The sequence below is a fragment of the Xiphias gladius genome, chromosome 15 (assembly GCF_016859285.1).
Source record: "Xiphias gladius isolate SHS-SW01 ecotype Sanya breed wild chromosome 15, ASM1685928v1, whole genome shotgun sequence".
Lineage (NCBI taxonomy): Eukaryota > Metazoa > Chordata > Actinopteri > Istiophoriformes > Xiphiidae > Xiphias > Xiphias gladius.
The window spans coordinates 65,789-83,709 of NC_053414.1; the positions used below are offsets into that span (position 1 = coordinate 65,789).

Here is a 17,921-nt window from a genome sequence, read left to right on the forward strand (position 1 = left end):
AGGTATTTGGTTTAGGTCTTGAGTGGGAGAGGGCTTGGTCAGTCTTTGGTAGATCATTAAGTGGCTGAGTGCTGGCCTTAAATGAATGGCTTTGCTTTGAGTTTTTTCTTCCCCTGCTAGGTTTTAAACAGTGGATTCTGTTCAGGGAATCCGTTTCAACCAAGTGTGTGGTGAACATGGGTAGAGCATTCTGCTCGGGAAAACCTCAGGGGTTTCTGGGGGGGTAGCTGGTTTAACCGGTCGCCTTCCCTCCCCACTGAGAGGGTACAAGTATCCCCCACAATTAGCCACTTGAAGACGAGGGTTGGGTTAGGTCGTATTTGTTGAGGTAGGCTTTTTGTTGAGGTGCACACGTCACTCTTTGTCCTCTATTTGAAGGTATGACTATGAATATGGTAACTTGTGGAGGATTTATTCAGACTCCTTCAGTGGAGTTATTGGATCAGTGTAAGAAGGACCAATTATTAAAGATTGCTGAGCACTTTGATATTGAGGTGACTGATAAACGTTTGAAAGAGAATTTTTAAAAGCTTTTCTGAAAAATAAACTGGTTGATGATGAGATTTTGTCTGATGAGGATCGCGGCTTATTGTTGCAATACGTCCTCACAGGTAAGGCACAGGAGGCCCATGCGTCTTTGATGGTGGTAGGGAGTAAAAGATATGGTAGTTTTAAGTCTGCAGTGTTGCGGGTGTATGAGTTGGTTCCTGAGGCCTATCGGCAACGTTTCAGGAATTTGAGAAAGAAGGAACACCAGACCGAATTTGTGAGAGATTTGGTTGTACAGCTTATTTGCTGGTGTTCTGCATCAGAGGTTAAAACTTTTCAATAACTGTGATTTAGTAGCACTTGAGCAACTGAAAAACTGCGTGTCGGATAATATTGCTAATTACATAAATGACCGAAAAGTTAAAAGGCCCCAAGAAGCAGCCGTTTTGGCCGATGAGTAAATTCTGACTCATAAACATACATTTGGCGAAATCGTTTAACCGTGCTAATGTGCAGCAGAGTAGTTTTTCAGCACGCATGGGTAAATCTTTTATGTCATATGGGGAGTCCAGTTCTTATGGACCTAAACACAGTACTTGGAAGAGAAATGATTCCGGTAGAACTTGTAATTATTGCCAATGTAAAGGACGCTGGAAAAATGAATGTCCTGCTCTTAGAGGGAAAGCAAAGTTTTCAGGTAATGCACAAGTAAAACCTGCTGCTTTGGCTGCCCCTTTCGTTTCTTCTGCCCAGCTGGCACTACAAACAGTGGGTCATTCTGATTCCCCCGGTTCCCCTGTTGTTCCCAGTTGCAGTTAAAATTTTGAGAGACCCTGGTAGGCTACCCGATGCGGGGTATGGGTATGACTATTATTCCAGTACCAGTGCATAAACTGGAGCTAGTCTGCGGTTCGGTCACCGGATAGGTAGCAGTTGGGGTGTGTATGGCATTGCCTGTTGAGGAGGTCGAGATGATTCTGGGGAATGTCCCGGCAGGGGTGTAAAATCTGGGCCGATGCTCCGCCCCCTAATGTGGTTACCTGGATTACAGTATCGCTGCCCTCAAAGTCAGAGGTGGTTAAAACAGCAGAGTCTGTCCCTGAGGCGGAGTTGTTCCCAGCTTGCGCAGTAACTCGAGCTATGGTTCGCAGAAACGATGAGGCTGCTCTGGAAAAAGTTGTAGTCATACCTGTGCCTCTCAAGGCCATTCCTTTATAGTGAGTTAGCTCAGGAACAAAAGGCTGATCACTCGCTGAAGGCCCTTTTTGAGCTGGTGTCTCCTGAGGGGGACATGGAAACTGCTGCTCAGGGGTATTTTGTGCATAATGATGTCTTGTCTCAGGATGTCTCAGGAAGCCAGTTTGGTGGGAAAACCAACTGAACCAATTTCGGTGCCTGCTACATTTAGAGAAGCGGTGATGAAAGCTTCCCATGATCATGTAGTGGGTCAAATGGGTTTTTAAAAAAAACATACCATCGCATCTTGCGTCATTTCTTTTGGTCCCGGTTGAAAAGGGATGTATCTGCGTTCACAAAAACTTGCCACACTTGCCAGCTGATGGATAAGCCAAATCCGTCCATAAGTCCGGCTCCGCTGTGTCCAATTCAAGCTTTGGATCAGCCATTTGAGCATTTACTCATGGACTGTGTGGGTACGCTGCCTCCCTCAAAGGCGGTAGTCAATATTTGTTGACTGTGAATGTGATGTGCCGGGCGACCCGCTATCCAGTAGCCTACTCATTGCGTTCTATTACAGCCAAGTGTGTGTTGAAGGCACTGTCTCAGTTCATTCCTGTGTTTGGCATTCCCAAAGTCATAGAAACTCACCAAAGTTCCAATTTTCACTCTCAGCTGTTTTCACAGGTTTTTCAGCAGCTTCAGATTAAACACAAGCAGGCGTCGCTTATCATCCCCAAAGTCAAGGTGTTTTGGAGCGTTTTCTTTATAACCTTGAATTCACTCTTGTGCGCGTTCTTCACAAAGCTTGATCACTACTGGGGGGAGGGCCTACCTTGGTTTCTGTTGGCTGCAAGAGAGTTAGTCCAGATGAGCACCGGATTACTGTCTCTGAACAGAATTATTTGATCTCATTGCCTAAAGGAAAATCTAGATTGTGTCACGTCAATTTGATGAAGCATTCTTATGCCCGTGAGTAGTTGTTCCCGGGCTCTAATCAGGTGCCATGTGTAAAACCTGGACTTTGTGTAAGTACAGAGATGTCTTTGCTGGTGGGGCTAGTTAATGGGTCGGGGGAATGGCCTACAGATGGTGTGTTGCAAGTAAGTTTAAACAACTCAGAGGCATTAAAGTCTTTGCCGGTAGTGCTTGGGCATTTAGATGAGGTTGAGCGCAATGAACTGGTTTCACTTATAATAGCTACCCAGCACTATTTTCGGAAGCTCCGTCACAATCACATCTTAATGAACATGACATAGATGTTGTTGATGCTCAACCAATTAAGCAACACTTTTATCGCGTTTCGCCAGATAAGAGGGCACAATTGGATAAAGAGGTTCAATATATGCTAGATATTAAAATAGCGGAACCATCCATTTCTAGCTGGGCGTCTCCATGTTTGCTGGTGGAAAAAACCTGATTCCACTTTTCGGCCATGCACTGACTTCAACAAGGTTAACAGTGTCACAAAACTGGATCTGCTCTCTTTGCCACGCATGGAGGATTGCGTCGACCAAGTAGGCTCAGCTGAATTTGTGAGCAAATTTGATCTACTTAAAGGATAGTGGCAGGTGACACTGTCTCCACCGGCCCAGGAGATAAGTGCGTTTATAACTCCTACCAGTTTGTATTCTTATAGGGTGATGCTTTTGGGTTTACGTAATGCCCCGGCGATGTTCCAGTGGCTGATGAACCGTTCGGTGGCCAATCTGTGGGGTTGTGCATGTGTATCTTGATGAATTTGTCAACTTCAGTGACACATGGGACAAACATCTACAGAGGATTCGTGCACTGTTTGACAGGTTGGTCCGGGCACAGTTAACGGTGAATTTGCTCGAGCTAGGGTTACCTACTTAAAGAAAGTGGCTGGTGGGGGAGGTTCGTCCCGTTAAGGCCAAAGTGGAATCAATCAAGAATTTTCAATCCTTTGTAAGTAAAAAAGGAGTTTTCCTGGCATGGTGGGCTATTATAAAAGTTTAAGAACTTCTCTTCAGTTGTGGCGCCCCTCACTGACCTTTTGAAGTCTAAGGTCAAGCTTGTTTAGTCAGCCAAGGTCCAGTGTGCTTCTGAAGATTCAGTTCCTATCAGTTGAACTATTCTGTCGTTGAGAAGGAGGCCCTGGCATTAATTTGGGGATTACAGCATTTTGAGGTGACTGTTGGTTCTGGGACTCCTCTCGTAGTGTACACAGACCATAATCCTCTTACTTTCTTGTTTTCTTTACAAAATCCTCATCAACTCTTAATGAGATGGACATTATTTTTGGAGCCATGTCGTTTGGATATCTGCCATATTAAAGGTGCTGAAAATGTAACGGCGGCTGCCCTTTCCCGCGTCTTGTAGATGCACAGTGCATAACTGTAGCTAAACATTGCTCATATTTGAAGAAATTGTAGTATTTAACATTGGACCTTTTTGTGATTGTTGTGGCGGAGAACCTGGGGGGGCTCCTTTTTTATGCAGGGGGTGTGATGCCCCCTCCCACTCTGTTTGGGGCTTCTCGTGTGTGTGTTTTTCCTGTTCTTGTAGGATGCAGGCAGAGTGGCAGAGGTGCGTCCAGAAGGATGATGAGCTACACCTGAAGCAACTCCTCCTGATTGCTACCTTATATAAGAGGGCTGGATATGACAGTTCTCTCTCTCTCTCCTCCCAGCAGACAGTAGTTTGGGTTTTCATTACTATTTTACTTCATCCTTTGCCTACACCAGACGTTCACACGTTCAAGCACTCATCTCACTACTGATACAATGGACTCGCATATCTCCCAGTAAAATTTGTGGATTGTCTAATATTAGTGAAATAAATGTGTGTTACTTTGATCCTTGATTCTTGGTGTGGTCTCCCTTGTTCATCACGAAGTTGAGCTTGTTCGTGACACTGATTGCACTTCCTCTTAGAACAAAAGATTCATGTATGTAAATCTGAACCTGGTTTGAACACTAGGAGAAAATGGAATCTGTCTCAGCTCAATAGATTTTGAAAACTTACTTACTTACTTACTTACTTACTGACAAATAAAAACTAATTTCTTCAACGAATGTCTTTTTTTATACATTGAAAATGTGTCACATATCACCTCCATGAGCTGTTCTCAGCAGACACATCACAGGCAAATCACCTGGTATTTCACATTCCTCCTCACAGCTATAGTGAAGTTCAAGCTGCATGTGAACTTTATGTTGTGTTCATTCTAATGTCTATTAACATGAATGTTGTTTTTTTTGCCTTAATAATTATTCATTGTATTAGTTATATTAATATCAAAAATACACTAAAGCTCTCAGGTATTGAACTTGCAGATTTTTCCAGATTTCTCCTTGTTGCATTTAGTGGTGTTTGACTATTGCTAAAGCGTTTTGATGCTAGCCGATGTTACACCTTTAAAACAACTCAATTTCCAAGGTTTCCTGAGAGAGAGATTTGATTTTTTTTTTTTTAAATATTAAACCCATATCATCACCCAAAGACCAGAAAGAAAAATAGCAAAACAAAGAGAAGCAATAAACTGTCGCCAAAAAAACATTTTCTCTCAGAAATTAACAATCAGCTCTCCCTCCCCCCCGACAGAACATAAGACCCCTCCCACAGCCCAAATGTGCCCAAAGCGTGTTCCACTCTCAGACGGGCCTTCAACAGTCCCTGCAGAACCGGCACAGGTTCCACGTTGCCAGTGTTCTGGACCCGGTTCCTGCGCGTCAGCCAGATGGCCAGCTTGGCAGAACCAGATAAAAAGTTCACCACTGTATGTGCAGTCATCTTTTTAGCACTGTACCTGGGGCCAAAAATTAACAACTCAAAAGAAAATGTCTCCCCGATACCCTGAAACCACCTTTTTAAAAGCTCGAACAGCGTCACCAGCCGAGGACACTGAACAAACAAATGCTCCAGGGTCTCCGCTTGAGAGCAGAAGAAACACTCCTCCCCCAGCTAAGGATCCAGGTGCGCTCTGTATCTGTTCGTAGCTATCGCCCCGTGTACAACCCTCCACTGGAGGTCTGCTGTCCGCTTTTCAATGGGCAGCTTGTAGAGGGCCAGCTGCCTTTCGAGGAAGCGCCTGGACCAAAAAACTCAGTCCACCTCGACAACCTCATCCCCGCTAAAGAGCGCAGGTTCAGAACCTTCATGCAGATTTGATAGGCTGCTTTTTTCCCTACAGCCTGGAACTGGTCCAGGTGTGGGGTTGTGAACGTCAGCAGCTGTCCTCCTCTTTCCTTCCACTCTCCCACAGCTGGGGTGACGGACAGAGAGGGGAAGCTGTACTCGCAGCCTTCGCTCCATTGTTTGCACAGGTCTCTGTTTTCTGCGAATGCTCTCAGGTTTTGTGGCAGGGCAGCACAGACCTCCTTCACCACTCTGTAAATCAGCCTGGTAGAGGTGATGTTGCTCCTCCTTCCCAGGTCGTCCACCGATGTTGCCGTCACCTTCATCAGATGTCCTAGTTTGGTGCAGCCGGCCTCCCTGAGACTGGCTGGTAGACTGCAACGTCTGGGTCTGTATAAAGTTGTTGAAAAACAACGGTTCTTCAACCAACCACATACCCGGAGTTTCATTTGTACGACGTGTGATCTTAAAGATCTGCCACGCCTGCAGGACAGAGCTGTAAAAAGGTGTAAGTCCAGTTAGGTCCACCGTTTCCGGTTGGAGGAGGAAAAGCTGTTTGTCGTAGCCCAGTCGACCGGCTCTCCTCAGCAGCAGACGAGCTGTGTCGAACCAGCTTGGGCCACAGTTGTACAGCAGCCTTTGCGCGGTCTGGAGTCTAAATGAGGCCATTTTGGACTGCATGTTGATCAATCCCTGCCCCCCTTCAGCCACAGGCAGATGTAAGGCTGCTGCTCTGACCCAGTGGTAACCAGACCAGAGGAAGTCCAGGATGGCTTTCTGAATTTCCTCTACCAGGCCCCTTGGTGGCGTCAGAGCAATAACTTTGTGCCAGAGAGTCGAGGAGACCAAGTTATTGGCAACCAGAACCCTTCCCCTATATGACAACTGGGGTAGCAGCCATTTCCATTTAGACAACCGAGTGCACACTTTCTCCCTAGCTCCCTCCCAGTTCTTTCTCTGAAAGCCCTCAGTGCCCAAGAACACTCCCAGCACCTTCAGCCCCTCCTTCCCCCACTGGAGTCCTCCAGGCAGACTGGGCACTGCCTGATCCCGCCACTGTCCCACCAACAGAGCCTCACTTTTTTTCCAGTTCAGCCGTGCAGATGAGGCCTGTTCATAAAGAGTCAGGGTGTCCTGCAGATGTTGAATATCCTCTTGACTGGAAACAAAGATGTAAACGTCGTCTGCATAAGCAGAAACAGTGGGAGGACGATCGAGGTCCGGCAGTGAGAGACCACTGAGCAGACCTCTCAGCTTGCACAGCAGGGGCTCAATAGCTAAGCTATATAGTTGACCTGAGATAGGACAACCCTGTCTTATCCCTCGCTGTACAGGGATTGGCCGGCTCAGCCCCGTCCCCATCTTCACCATACATTGTGCACCTTTATACAGTAAACCAACCCAAGCCAGAAAACCATCACCAATACCAAAAGCCCTAAGTGCAGAAAACAAGTAGGAGTGATCCACCCTGTCAAAAGCCTTTTCCTGATCTAAAGACAATATCCCACAATTTACATCATAATATTTCCAAACATCAATAACATCTCGTATGAGGAAAACGTTGTCCATGATTGTCCTATCTGGTACACAATAGGTCTGGTCTATATTTACAATTATTTCCAGGACGTCCTTAAGTCTGTTTGATAAGGCTCTGGAAAGCACCTTATAGTCTGTACAGAGTTCTTAAGTTGGGCCAGGTCTCCTTTCTTGGGTAGCAGGGAGAGCACAGCCCTCTGACAGGAGACTGGGAGAGATCCTGTTCTAAAGCACTCTAACAGAACACCATGTAAATCGGGTCCGATGGTGTTCCAGAAATGCTTTTAGAAGTCACTGGAGAGACCATCGATCCCTGGTGCCCGTCCCGATGCCATCTGGTTGATGGCGACCGTCAACTCCTCCAGAGTCAGCTCCCGATCCAGACCAGCCTTCTCGTCCGGGCTAAGTTGAGGAAGCCCCTGCAGAAGTTCCTCGCGAACCTCCGTGTTGCAGTGGCCTGCACCAAAGAGGTCGGCACAGAAATCCATTGCATGGCTCCTCATCTCATCCGGACTAGCGGTCACTCTGCCTCCTAGCAGCCTAAGGCAGGTCATCTGCTTTCGTTGGGCGACCGATTTTTCCAGGTTGAAAAAGAAGGAGCTTGGAGCATCCATGTCCTTCAGCTGGAGGAAGCGGGACCTGACGAGGGCTCCTTTTATTCTCTCCTGCATTAAGGAGCTCAGCTCCAACCTTTTTTCCTGCAACAGTTGGCCCTTAGCAGGATCTGGGTTGCCATGCAAGCCCTCTTCAATTTCCCTAATGTTGGCTTCAAGTTCTTGCACTGCTAACTTGATTTTAGCAGTGGAATGGCAGGTATACTTTTGGCAAAAAACACGAATTTGTGTTTTGCCAATCTCCCACCACAGTTTCAGTGAACTGAAGTCAGTTTTTTTAATTTTCCACTGCTGCCAAAATTGCTCAAAGCAGTGACAGAAAGTCCTGTCTAGAAGGAGTTTGTTGTTAAAACTCCAGTAAGATTTAACCCTTTCACCAGGTGAAATATACAGATCTATGCTGACTAAGTGATGGTCAGTGAACCCAACTGGACTAATTGTGCTCTCAACCAGTCTGGAGCTGAGACTTTGGGAGATATAGATTCTGTCCAGTCGGGCTGCACTGACCGTGTCGTCTCTGACCCTCACCCATGTGTACTGTCTGGACTGCGGATATTTAACCCTCCACGCGTCCAGCAGATCTATTTGTGTTATAATGCTGTTTAGGTTCTGAGATGACTGCGGCTGGGGTTCCTCGCTTGTCCTGTCTACAGTAAAGTCGACAGTACAGTTGAAGTCCCAACCAATGATGAGTTGGTCGTGATGGTGTTTCGTTAGCTCGTTTTGTAGCTTGTTGAACAAGACTACTCTTTCGGCCCCCTGGTTCGGGGCATATATGTTGACAAAGCAGAACACAGATTTCTCTATTTCTGCTCTGACCATCAGCAACCGTCCCTTCACTACTTCAGTAGTAGACAGGACCGTTGTATTTGTGGTTGGTTTTAACAAAACGGCTACTCCTGCACTGAAGTTCCAGCCATGGTTAAGGGCATATGTACCCTCCCACCATAAACCCCAATCTACTTCGTCTGTCTGAGTTGTGTGTGTCTCTTCTAAAAACAGCACATCAATCTTTTTTTGAGCAGAGACCTCAGATATTAGAGGTCTTTTGTGCTTGTCTCTCCCACCAGACGTAAGACAAGCAGGGAACAGTAAAGAGGAAAAAACACCTTGTGGTACATGATCATATCAGCGACCTTCTAGTCCTTCTAACAGTATTACTTTTTGCTTCTTTCCTCAAAGTTGTGACGTGTTTTTTTAGACGGAAGAGTTTTTTTTCGTCCAAAATGTCAAACCCAACCAGTTTTTTTAGTATGCCAACAGATCTAATGAACTTGTCAGTGTCTCTGAAATAATCAGTCACTTTAACAGATTTTCCAAATGTTTCATCCAGGTACTGATTTATTTCCTCTAGAGAGTAGAGGTTTGTGTTCCTGTTAGGAGTCTCACCAATAGATACAGCGTCTGACTCAGAGTCGTACTCCATGTCTCCTCCTGCATCTGATACCTGGCTACTGAATACACTATGTCCTTCATTATTATCTTTGACTATTAAACTGGTGGAAGCAGCTTCTTAAGCTTTTTCTTCTGACTGTTGTTTTGCCTCAGCCCCTGCAGACCGAGAGCTGCTCAGGTTCTCTGCAGTCTCAGAATCCTGCAGCTGGCCGTTATAGTTTGACCGTGAACCGGCTGCTGCATCTGCAGCATCGTGGTCCACCCCCCCAGTCCCGGCTGCGGGCCCACCCGCCTCCCGGGCCCGAGCGGGGTTGCGCGCTGGCGTCACCTCGGCCGGGCGGAGTCCACCGCCGGCGCCTCAGCCCCGGGCGGACCCGCCCGCTGCTGCTTCCACCAGTTGTTGTCTATGCAGACATGCAAATCGTTTGTGACCAACGTCTCCACATTCGAAACATTCGAGCTGGCCTGAGCTGGCGTAGACCAGGTAGTGGCCATCGCCGTGCTTCACCTTGAAAGACACCTCCAGCGTCTGGGTCGGCGAGTCCAGGAACATGAACACCTGCCGCCTCAGAGACTGGACGTGCCTCGGTTTGGCATCCTTACATCCCAGACTCACTGTCTTAAATCCGCTGGCGAATTTACCGAACCTGCGGAGTTCGGTCTCCAGCGATTCATTGGGGATGAACGGCGGAACACCGGATACGGTGATCCGCGTGGAGGGCACCGACAGCGGGGAGACCTGTACGAAATTCTCCCTGATAAACACAACGCTCTCGATCATACGATGCACCTGAGGCTCGTCCTTCAGGAACACAACCACCGCTCGGTTCATTCTGGAGGCAAAACACAGCTGATGGTGTCCCACCTGTTCACCGGCGGCCAGCAGAACTTCCTCTACGGTCACGGTGCTATCCGGCGGGACTATCCGCACTCCCTGCCGGATAGACGGAGGTGGCATCTCGGAGGACGCCATCACTCCCGAAGACCACGTGACAAGTCCACCCGTTGATCGGTAAACAAATCAATGAACCAATCTAGAAAAATAAAGCTCACCTGATCATGTACAGAGGAAAAGGTGCAGAGATAATCCAGAAACACACACAAAACAATTCACAACTCCCGCCACTCGCATGTCCACCCTCAACCGGAAACCGGAAACAGAGAGAGAGAGAGAGAGAGAGAGAGAGAGAGAGAGAGAGAGAGAGAGAGAGAGAGAGAAATTCTTCTCCGGGGAAGGATATATCTGATTTTTGGGAACTATATTAATCACTACTTTGGTCGTCTTAAGTTTTAACACAGGGCCATCATGAGGTCAACATTTGAATTTGTCCAATACTTTAGTTTATGAGCAAACACCTGCAGAACTAACGACGTTCCCATCAGCCTCAACTTCACTTTGTTTTTAGTGATTATTAGCAATTGTTAGCATGCTAACATTTCCTATATAAACTGACATGGTGAACATGGTCAACATCATACCGGCTAAACATCAGCATGTTAGCATTTGGCTCAAAGCAACACTGTGTGTAAGTACGGCCTCACAGAGCTGCTGCATGGCCGTAGACTCCTGTTAATCTGTATCTCAGGCTTTGGCTTGGAGCCTCATCAGACTTGTCTTTGTGTCCTTGGAGCTGGAGGTGAAATAAGTGAACCTGGGCTGTGGTTTGCTGCTCTCTTCCTGTCACAAACACTATTTGACATCTGTAGGTTTTTGTTCAGGCTGCAGGGATCATTTCTCACTGTGGGAGCCAGATTTCAAACAGGCGCAGTAGTAGGTGGCTGAATGAGAGAGTTCAACTTTCTTTATCTTCAACTCACAGCCGTTCTGTTTATTCTCAGCTGTGAAATCATCTTTCTGAGGATGATTGTAACCTGAATATATATCGCAATTGCTCTTGTCAAAACGCAGGATCAATGTGAATGTTTCTGTGTCTTTCTTCTGGAACCAGTATATATAATCGAAGTAACACTGGTGAGTTCCTCCACAGCTGAAGGAGACTGTGTCACCAACTTTACTGGTCAATGATAACTGGTCCTGGATCAGCTCTTCTGCCATGGCAACCAGCGCTGTAGAGAAACAGACAGATGAAGGTTCGTGTGACAGTGTTTGTTAAAGGTTGAGTTTGTTGGCTCCCTATTGGCTGGAAACACTCACCTGAACACAGACAGCACAGAGCAGCAGCTGGGAGGAAAAGCATTTTGTGCAGTGGTGTTTCCTCTGGTGAACCTGGGGAGAAGTGGCGCTCTGACGCAGCCGAGGCCAAACAAGGACGAGCTGTGAGATCAGACCGGGGCCACGTGGTTTCTGACAGGTCCTCAAACCTCCCATCAGCCCCCACGGCCCACAGAAGAGGCTGCTGATGATTGACGGCTCAACCGAAGCTGTGGTGTGGTTTTCCGCTGAGTGGGAGGTTTTAAGGGGGAAAGAAAAGTGACAAACTCTGGTGAGTTGAACGGTGAAAACGATCATTTCATGGCAGGAACATTCAAGTATAACACGCTTCTATTTTCAGTGTGTGATTGGTCAAACTGGGACCTTCAGTCTCCAACATGCTGTTTGTGTTAAATCTTCAAATGTCTGCTGTAGAAAAGATGAAGGTTGCTGTCGTCCTGCAGAGGATTCATTTATTATTTCAACTCTGTGCCTTTGTCTTAGTATCATTATTTTCATCTTTTTTCTCAGTGATTATTTTTCCCAGACTTCTATGTTTCTCTGAACCGATTGAGTGAAAAGTTTCCTCGTCTTGATTTTAATCCGACAGCAGATAAAAAATCTGGGTCACCATGATGCAGAAATACAAACCAACCTCCATGTTCCCCCAGACACATTCAGGTTGGTGGTGATTTTAGTAACACACTGTTATGTGTTGTTTAACAGCTGTGATGGAAATACAAGACTCCAAATCCACAGAGCTCCTCAGCTGTGATTTGAACCCTCAAAGTTCCCCTATAATTGATTCAGTTCAATAACTGGAATCATTTAAAGTCTATGACCTTGAATTCTCTTCCCAGTCTGTCTCATAGTGTCATAACTTTTGTGTATGGTGTTTTTTACTTCATGATGATTCCACTGAGTGAAATATTCAAGCAGAGACTCCATCAAATGTTCTGCTGCATCATTTTATTCACTTTTCCCCGAAATTCAGTCTGACATGTTTGGTGTCTTTGGAAACTCTGGGATCTGCACTCGCCTTTAAAATAAAGTTGGGCTTCGAATGACGAGTTTGTAAAGACAAAGCCTCCAACACTTGCTACTGTACTGACATTTGTAATTCTGCAGGAAATGTGCAGGTTCTGCTGCTTTAGAGAACACAGAGATAACAGTTGTTACACAGCAAGACTTTCCTTCTTCTTTTATCGTCTGAACAGTTACACCTGTATGATTGTATCAATATCAATCAGCCAAACACGTTTACACTCTGAACGCAGGGATGGAAGAAGTACTCAGATGTGACGAGCCTCTCTGGGCAGGCCCCTCCCTGCAGGAGCCTGGTTCGGGGGAGTTGGGTCGTCAGGGGGACTCAGCTCACCTGGTTCTGGCTTCACTGTATAAGCTGGTGGCAGTCAGCCAGTCCTGCTACTTTCACAGCTCCACACACCTGATCAATCACTGCAAAAAAGGGCTGAAATCGTTAAACTGTGTCAGACGCAGCCCCGTCAGGTGGTCTGACAGTGGAAATGTGGGTTCAGATGATGCTTCTGATTGTTTGGGTTGCTGTCATGGCATTTGTTGGCAATGAGAAAATAGAGAGAGTCAGCGGACTTCTCCTTTAATCAAAGTGAAACGCAGCAAACCTGGGGCAGGTATTATTCCAGTGGAGGAATATGGATGGGTTTGTGGGTAAATGGTTGGGGGAATGTGTGTGAGTTGGGGGGTGAATAGGGGCCCACGGTTCCCTGTTGCCCTCCTGTATGTTCTGCTGATGCTGCTGGAAACAGAGGTGACTGCGGCTTTTTGGCTCTTCCACATGCAGCCGCCTGCTCTCCTCCACCTTCCAGGTGAAGTCAAGTCCACCTCAAAGGAGCCGTCTGGATCTCTCTGTACTTCCAGTGAGTCACCACATGATGGTTCTTCATTTCAGCCACAGGCGGCAACAAAATCCTCACTTTGGTCAAACGTCTCCATCACAGTTTCAGCGTCGCTCCTCGTTCTGTCAAAGCCGTCACACAAACACAGTGGAAGGACTCGCTGACTGATGTGACACCTGTCTAAGACTGTGGAGAGATTATTTTCACCGTTTCACCAAACCAGAGTTGGTCTTCTACCAGTTCTTCGTGGTGAAAGTGATCAAACTGATCAGAGGCAGAGATACTGTCTGGGATGTACTGTGATGAAAGAAGCTCAGCGACACACACAAGGCACCAGACATCCTACTTAATATCATAAATAAGCTATTTAAACAATATTTGTATTTATGTTAACTACTCCTTAAAGCTATTCACACACTTATTAAAGGAACAGTGTCATTTTATCTGCTTGGGGTTGACTGTGTTTTTCCATTTAAAAAAGGTTTGAGAATAAATAAGAGATTAAGCTGCTGTTTGAGTTCTTTTAAATTAAAATATAAATACAAACCAAAAACAACTCAAATGAAATTCACAAAGTTTGTTTTGTGTCAGAGTATATTTAAAACACACTTCAGTTCAAACATTCAGATTTTAGCAAAAACGACCAGATTGAAACCAAAATATTCAGATTGTACACGAGTCTCAAACTCTGTCAAAAAATCAGTTCTACCAAAAACCTGATTGGACTAAAATGACTTACACTGTAAGAAAACAGTGACAGAGGACACCAAATCTTTACAATAGGCCTTTTTCACTGCAGAAACTTTGACATATCACAGTTGTAAATGATAAAATAAATGAGGGCTGAATTCCATTTAGCTGCTTCACTTTCAGGTCCTGATGTGGTTCCTGGTGTGGTTCCTGGTGACTCACTGTCCCACTGTCCTGGTTTACCGGGACACTTGAATAGAACAGAGCCGTCGTTAATGTCATTAACGACACCTGTGCTTTTCCTGCTGTGACAAGTCAAAATGTCTGCAGTGAAAAAAGGTCTTTCGTCAGAGAGCAGCCTCTTCTGTGGGCCGTGGGGGCTGATGGGAGGTTTGAGGACCTGTCAGAAACCACGTGGCCCCGGTCTGATCTCACAGCTCGTCCTTGTTTGGCCTCAGCTGCGTCAGAGCGCCACTTCTCCCCAGGTTCACCAGAGGAAACACCACTGCACAAAATGCTTTTCCTCCCAGCTGCTGCTCTGTGCTGTCTGTGTTCAGGTGAGTGTTTCCAGCCAATAGGGAGCCAACAAACTCAACCTTTAACAAACACTGTCACACGAACCTTCATCTGTCTGTTTCTCTACAGCGCTGGTTGCCACGGCAGAAGAGCTGATTCAGGACCAGTTATCATTGACCAGGAAAGTTGGTGAAACAGTCTCCTTCAGCTGTGGAGGAACTCACCAGTGTAGCACTAATTATACATTATGGTTCCAGAAGAAAGACACAGAAACATTCACATTGATTCTTGATATTGACAAGAGAGATGGCAAAATATATTCAGGTTACAATCATCCTCAGAAAGATGATTTCACAGCTGAGAATAAACAGAACGGCTGTGAGTTGAAGATAAAGAAAGTTGAACACTCTCATTCAGCCACCTACTACTGCGCCTGCTGGAAATCTGGCTCCCACAGTGAGAAATGATCCCTGCAGCCTGAACAAAAACCTACAGATGAACAGATGTCAAATAGTGTTTGTGGCAGGAAGAGAGCAGCAAACCACAGCCCAGGTTCACTTATTTCACCTCCAGCTCCAAGGACACAAAGACAAGTCTGATGAGGCTCCAAGCCAAAGCCTGAGATACAGATTAACAGGAGTCTACGGCCATGCAGCAGCTCTGTGAGGCCGTACTTACACACAGTGTTGCTTTGAGCCAAATGCTAACATGCTGATGTTTAGCCGGTATGATGTTGACCATGTTCACCATGTCAGTTTATATAGGAAATGTTAGCATGCTAACACGTGCTAATAATCACTAAAAACAAAGTGAAGTTGAGGCTGATGGGAACGTCGTTAGTTCTGCAGGTGTTTGCTCATAAACTAAAGTATTGGACAAATTCAAATGTTGACCTCATGATGGCGCTGTGTTAAAACTTAAGACGACCAAAGTAGTGATTAATGTATTTCCCAAAAATCAGATATATTCTTTCCCCGGAGAAGAAGCTCTCTCTCTCTCTCTCTCTCTCTCAGGAAACTTTGGAAATTGAGTTGTTTTAAAGGTGTAACATCCGCTAGCATCAAAACGCATTAGCCATAGTCAAACACCACTAAATGCAACAAGGAGAAATATGGATAAATCTGCGAGGTCAATACCTGAGAGCTTTAGTGTATTTTTTGGTATTAATATAATTAATACAATGAATTATGTTAAGGCAAAAAAAACACCATTAATGTTAATAGACATTAGAATGAACATAAACATAAAGTTCACATGCAGCTTGAACTTCATTATACCTGTGAGGAGGAATATGAAATACCAGGTGATTTGCCTGTGATGTGTCTGCGGAGAACAACCTCACGGAGGTGATATGTGACACATTTTCAATGTATAAAAAAAGACAAATTCGTTGAAGCAAGTAGTTTTTATTTGTCAGTAAGTAAGTAAGTAAGTTTTCAAAATCTATTGAGCTGAGACAGATTCCATTTTCTCCTAGTGTTCAAACCAGGTTCAGATTCACGCTCATGAATCTTTTTGTTCTAAGAGGAATTGCAATCAGTGTCACGAACAAGCTCAACTTCGTGACGAACAAGGGAGACCACACCAAGAATCAAGGATCAAAGTAACACATTTATTTCACTAATATTAGACAATCCACAAATTTTACTGGGAGATATGCGAGTCCATTGTATCAGTAGTGAGATGAGTGCTTGAGCGATGTGAGCGTCTGGTGTAGGCAAAGGATGAAGTAAAATAGTAATGAAAACCCAAACTACTGTCTGCTGGGAGGAGAGAGAGAACTGTCATATCCAGCCCTCTTATATAAGCTAGCAATCAGGAGGAGTTGCTTCAGGTGTAGCTCATCATCCGTCTGGACGCACCTCTGCCACTCTGCCTGCATCCTACAAGAACAGGAAAAACACACACACGAGAAGCCCCAAACAGAGTGGGAGGGGGCATCACACCCCCCGCATAAAAACGGAGCCCCGCCAGGTTCTCCGCCACAACATCACAAAAAGGTCCAATGTTAAATACTACAATTTCTTCAAATATGAGCAATGTTTAGCTACAGTTATGCACTGTGCATCTACAAGACGCGGGAAAGGGCATCAGCCGCTACATTTTCAGCACCTTTAATATGGCAGATATCCAAACGACAGGGCTCCAAAAATAATGTCCATCTGATTAAGAGTTGATGAGGATTTTGTAAAGAGAGCAAGAAAGTAAGGGGATTATGGTCTGTGTACACTACGAGAGGAGTCCCAGAACCAACAGTCACCTCAAAATGCTGTAATCCCCAAATTAATGCCAGGGCCTCCTTCTCAACGACAGAATAGTTCAACTGATGGGAACTGAATCTTCAGAAGCACACTGGACCTTGGCTGACTAAACAAGCTTGACCTTAGACTTCAAAAGGTCAGTGAGGGGCGCCACAACTGAAGAGAAGTTCTTACAAAAACTTTTATAATAGCCCACCATGCCACGAAAACTCCTTTTTTTACTTACAAAGGATTGAAAATTCTTGATTGATTCCACTTTGGCCTTAACGGGACAAACCTCCCCCACCAGCCACTTTCTTTAAGTAGGTAACTCTAGCTCGAGCAAATTCACCGTTAACTGTGCCCGGACCAACCTGTCAAACAGTGCACGAATCCTCTGTAGATGTTTGTCCCAAGTGTCACTGAAGTTGACAAATTCATCAAGATACACATGCACAACCCCACAGATCTGCCACCACACGGTTCATCAGCCGCTGGAACGTGGCCGGGGCATTACGTAAACCAAAAGGCATCACCCTATAAGAATTCAAACGGGTAGGAGTTATAAACGCACTTATCTCCTGGGCCCGTGGAGACAGTGTCACCTGCCAGTATCCTTTAAGTAGATCAAATTTAGCTGAGCCTACTTGGTCGACGCAATCCTCCATGCGTGGCAAAGAGAGCAGATCCGGTTTTGTGACACTGTTAACCTTGCTGAAGTCAGTGCATGGCCGAAGAGTGGAATCAGGTTTTTTCACCAGCAAACATGGAGACGCCCAGCTAGAAATGGAGGGTTCCGCTATTTTAATATCTAGCATATAATATCTAGCATATATTGAACCTCCATATATTGAAGCATATATTGAACCTCCAATTGTGCCCTCTTATCTGGCGAAACACGATAAAAGCGTTGCTTAATTGGTGATGTTGTTGCTCTTGTCAACAACATCTATGTCATGTTCATTAAGATGTGATTGTGACGGAGCATCCGAAAATAGTGCTGGGTAGCTATTATAAGTGAAACCAGTTCATTGCGCTCAACCTCATCTAAATGCCCAAGCACTACCGGCAAAGACTTTAATGCCTCTGAGTTGTTTAAACTTACTTGCAACACACCATCTGTGGGCCATTCCCC

General features: G+C 45.6%; 1 protein-coding gene across 1 annotated transcript in view; it reads left to right on the forward strand.

Annotated features, from left to right (window-relative positions):
• LOC120799865 overlaps positions 1-5,799 on the forward strand; it is a 9,483-nt gene extending 3,684 nt beyond the window's left edge. The window contains exons 4-6 of the mRNA XM_040145320.1: positions 1,299-1,350; positions 5,287-5,407; positions 5,506-5,799. Of these exons, the coding sequence (XP_040001254.1) occupies positions 1,299-1,350; positions 5,287-5,407; positions 5,506-5,799 (467 nt within the window). The remainder of the gene's footprint in view (positions 1-1,298; positions 1,351-5,286; positions 5,408-5,505) is intronic.
• The last annotated feature ends 12,122 nt before the right edge of the window (positions 5,800-17,921 follow it).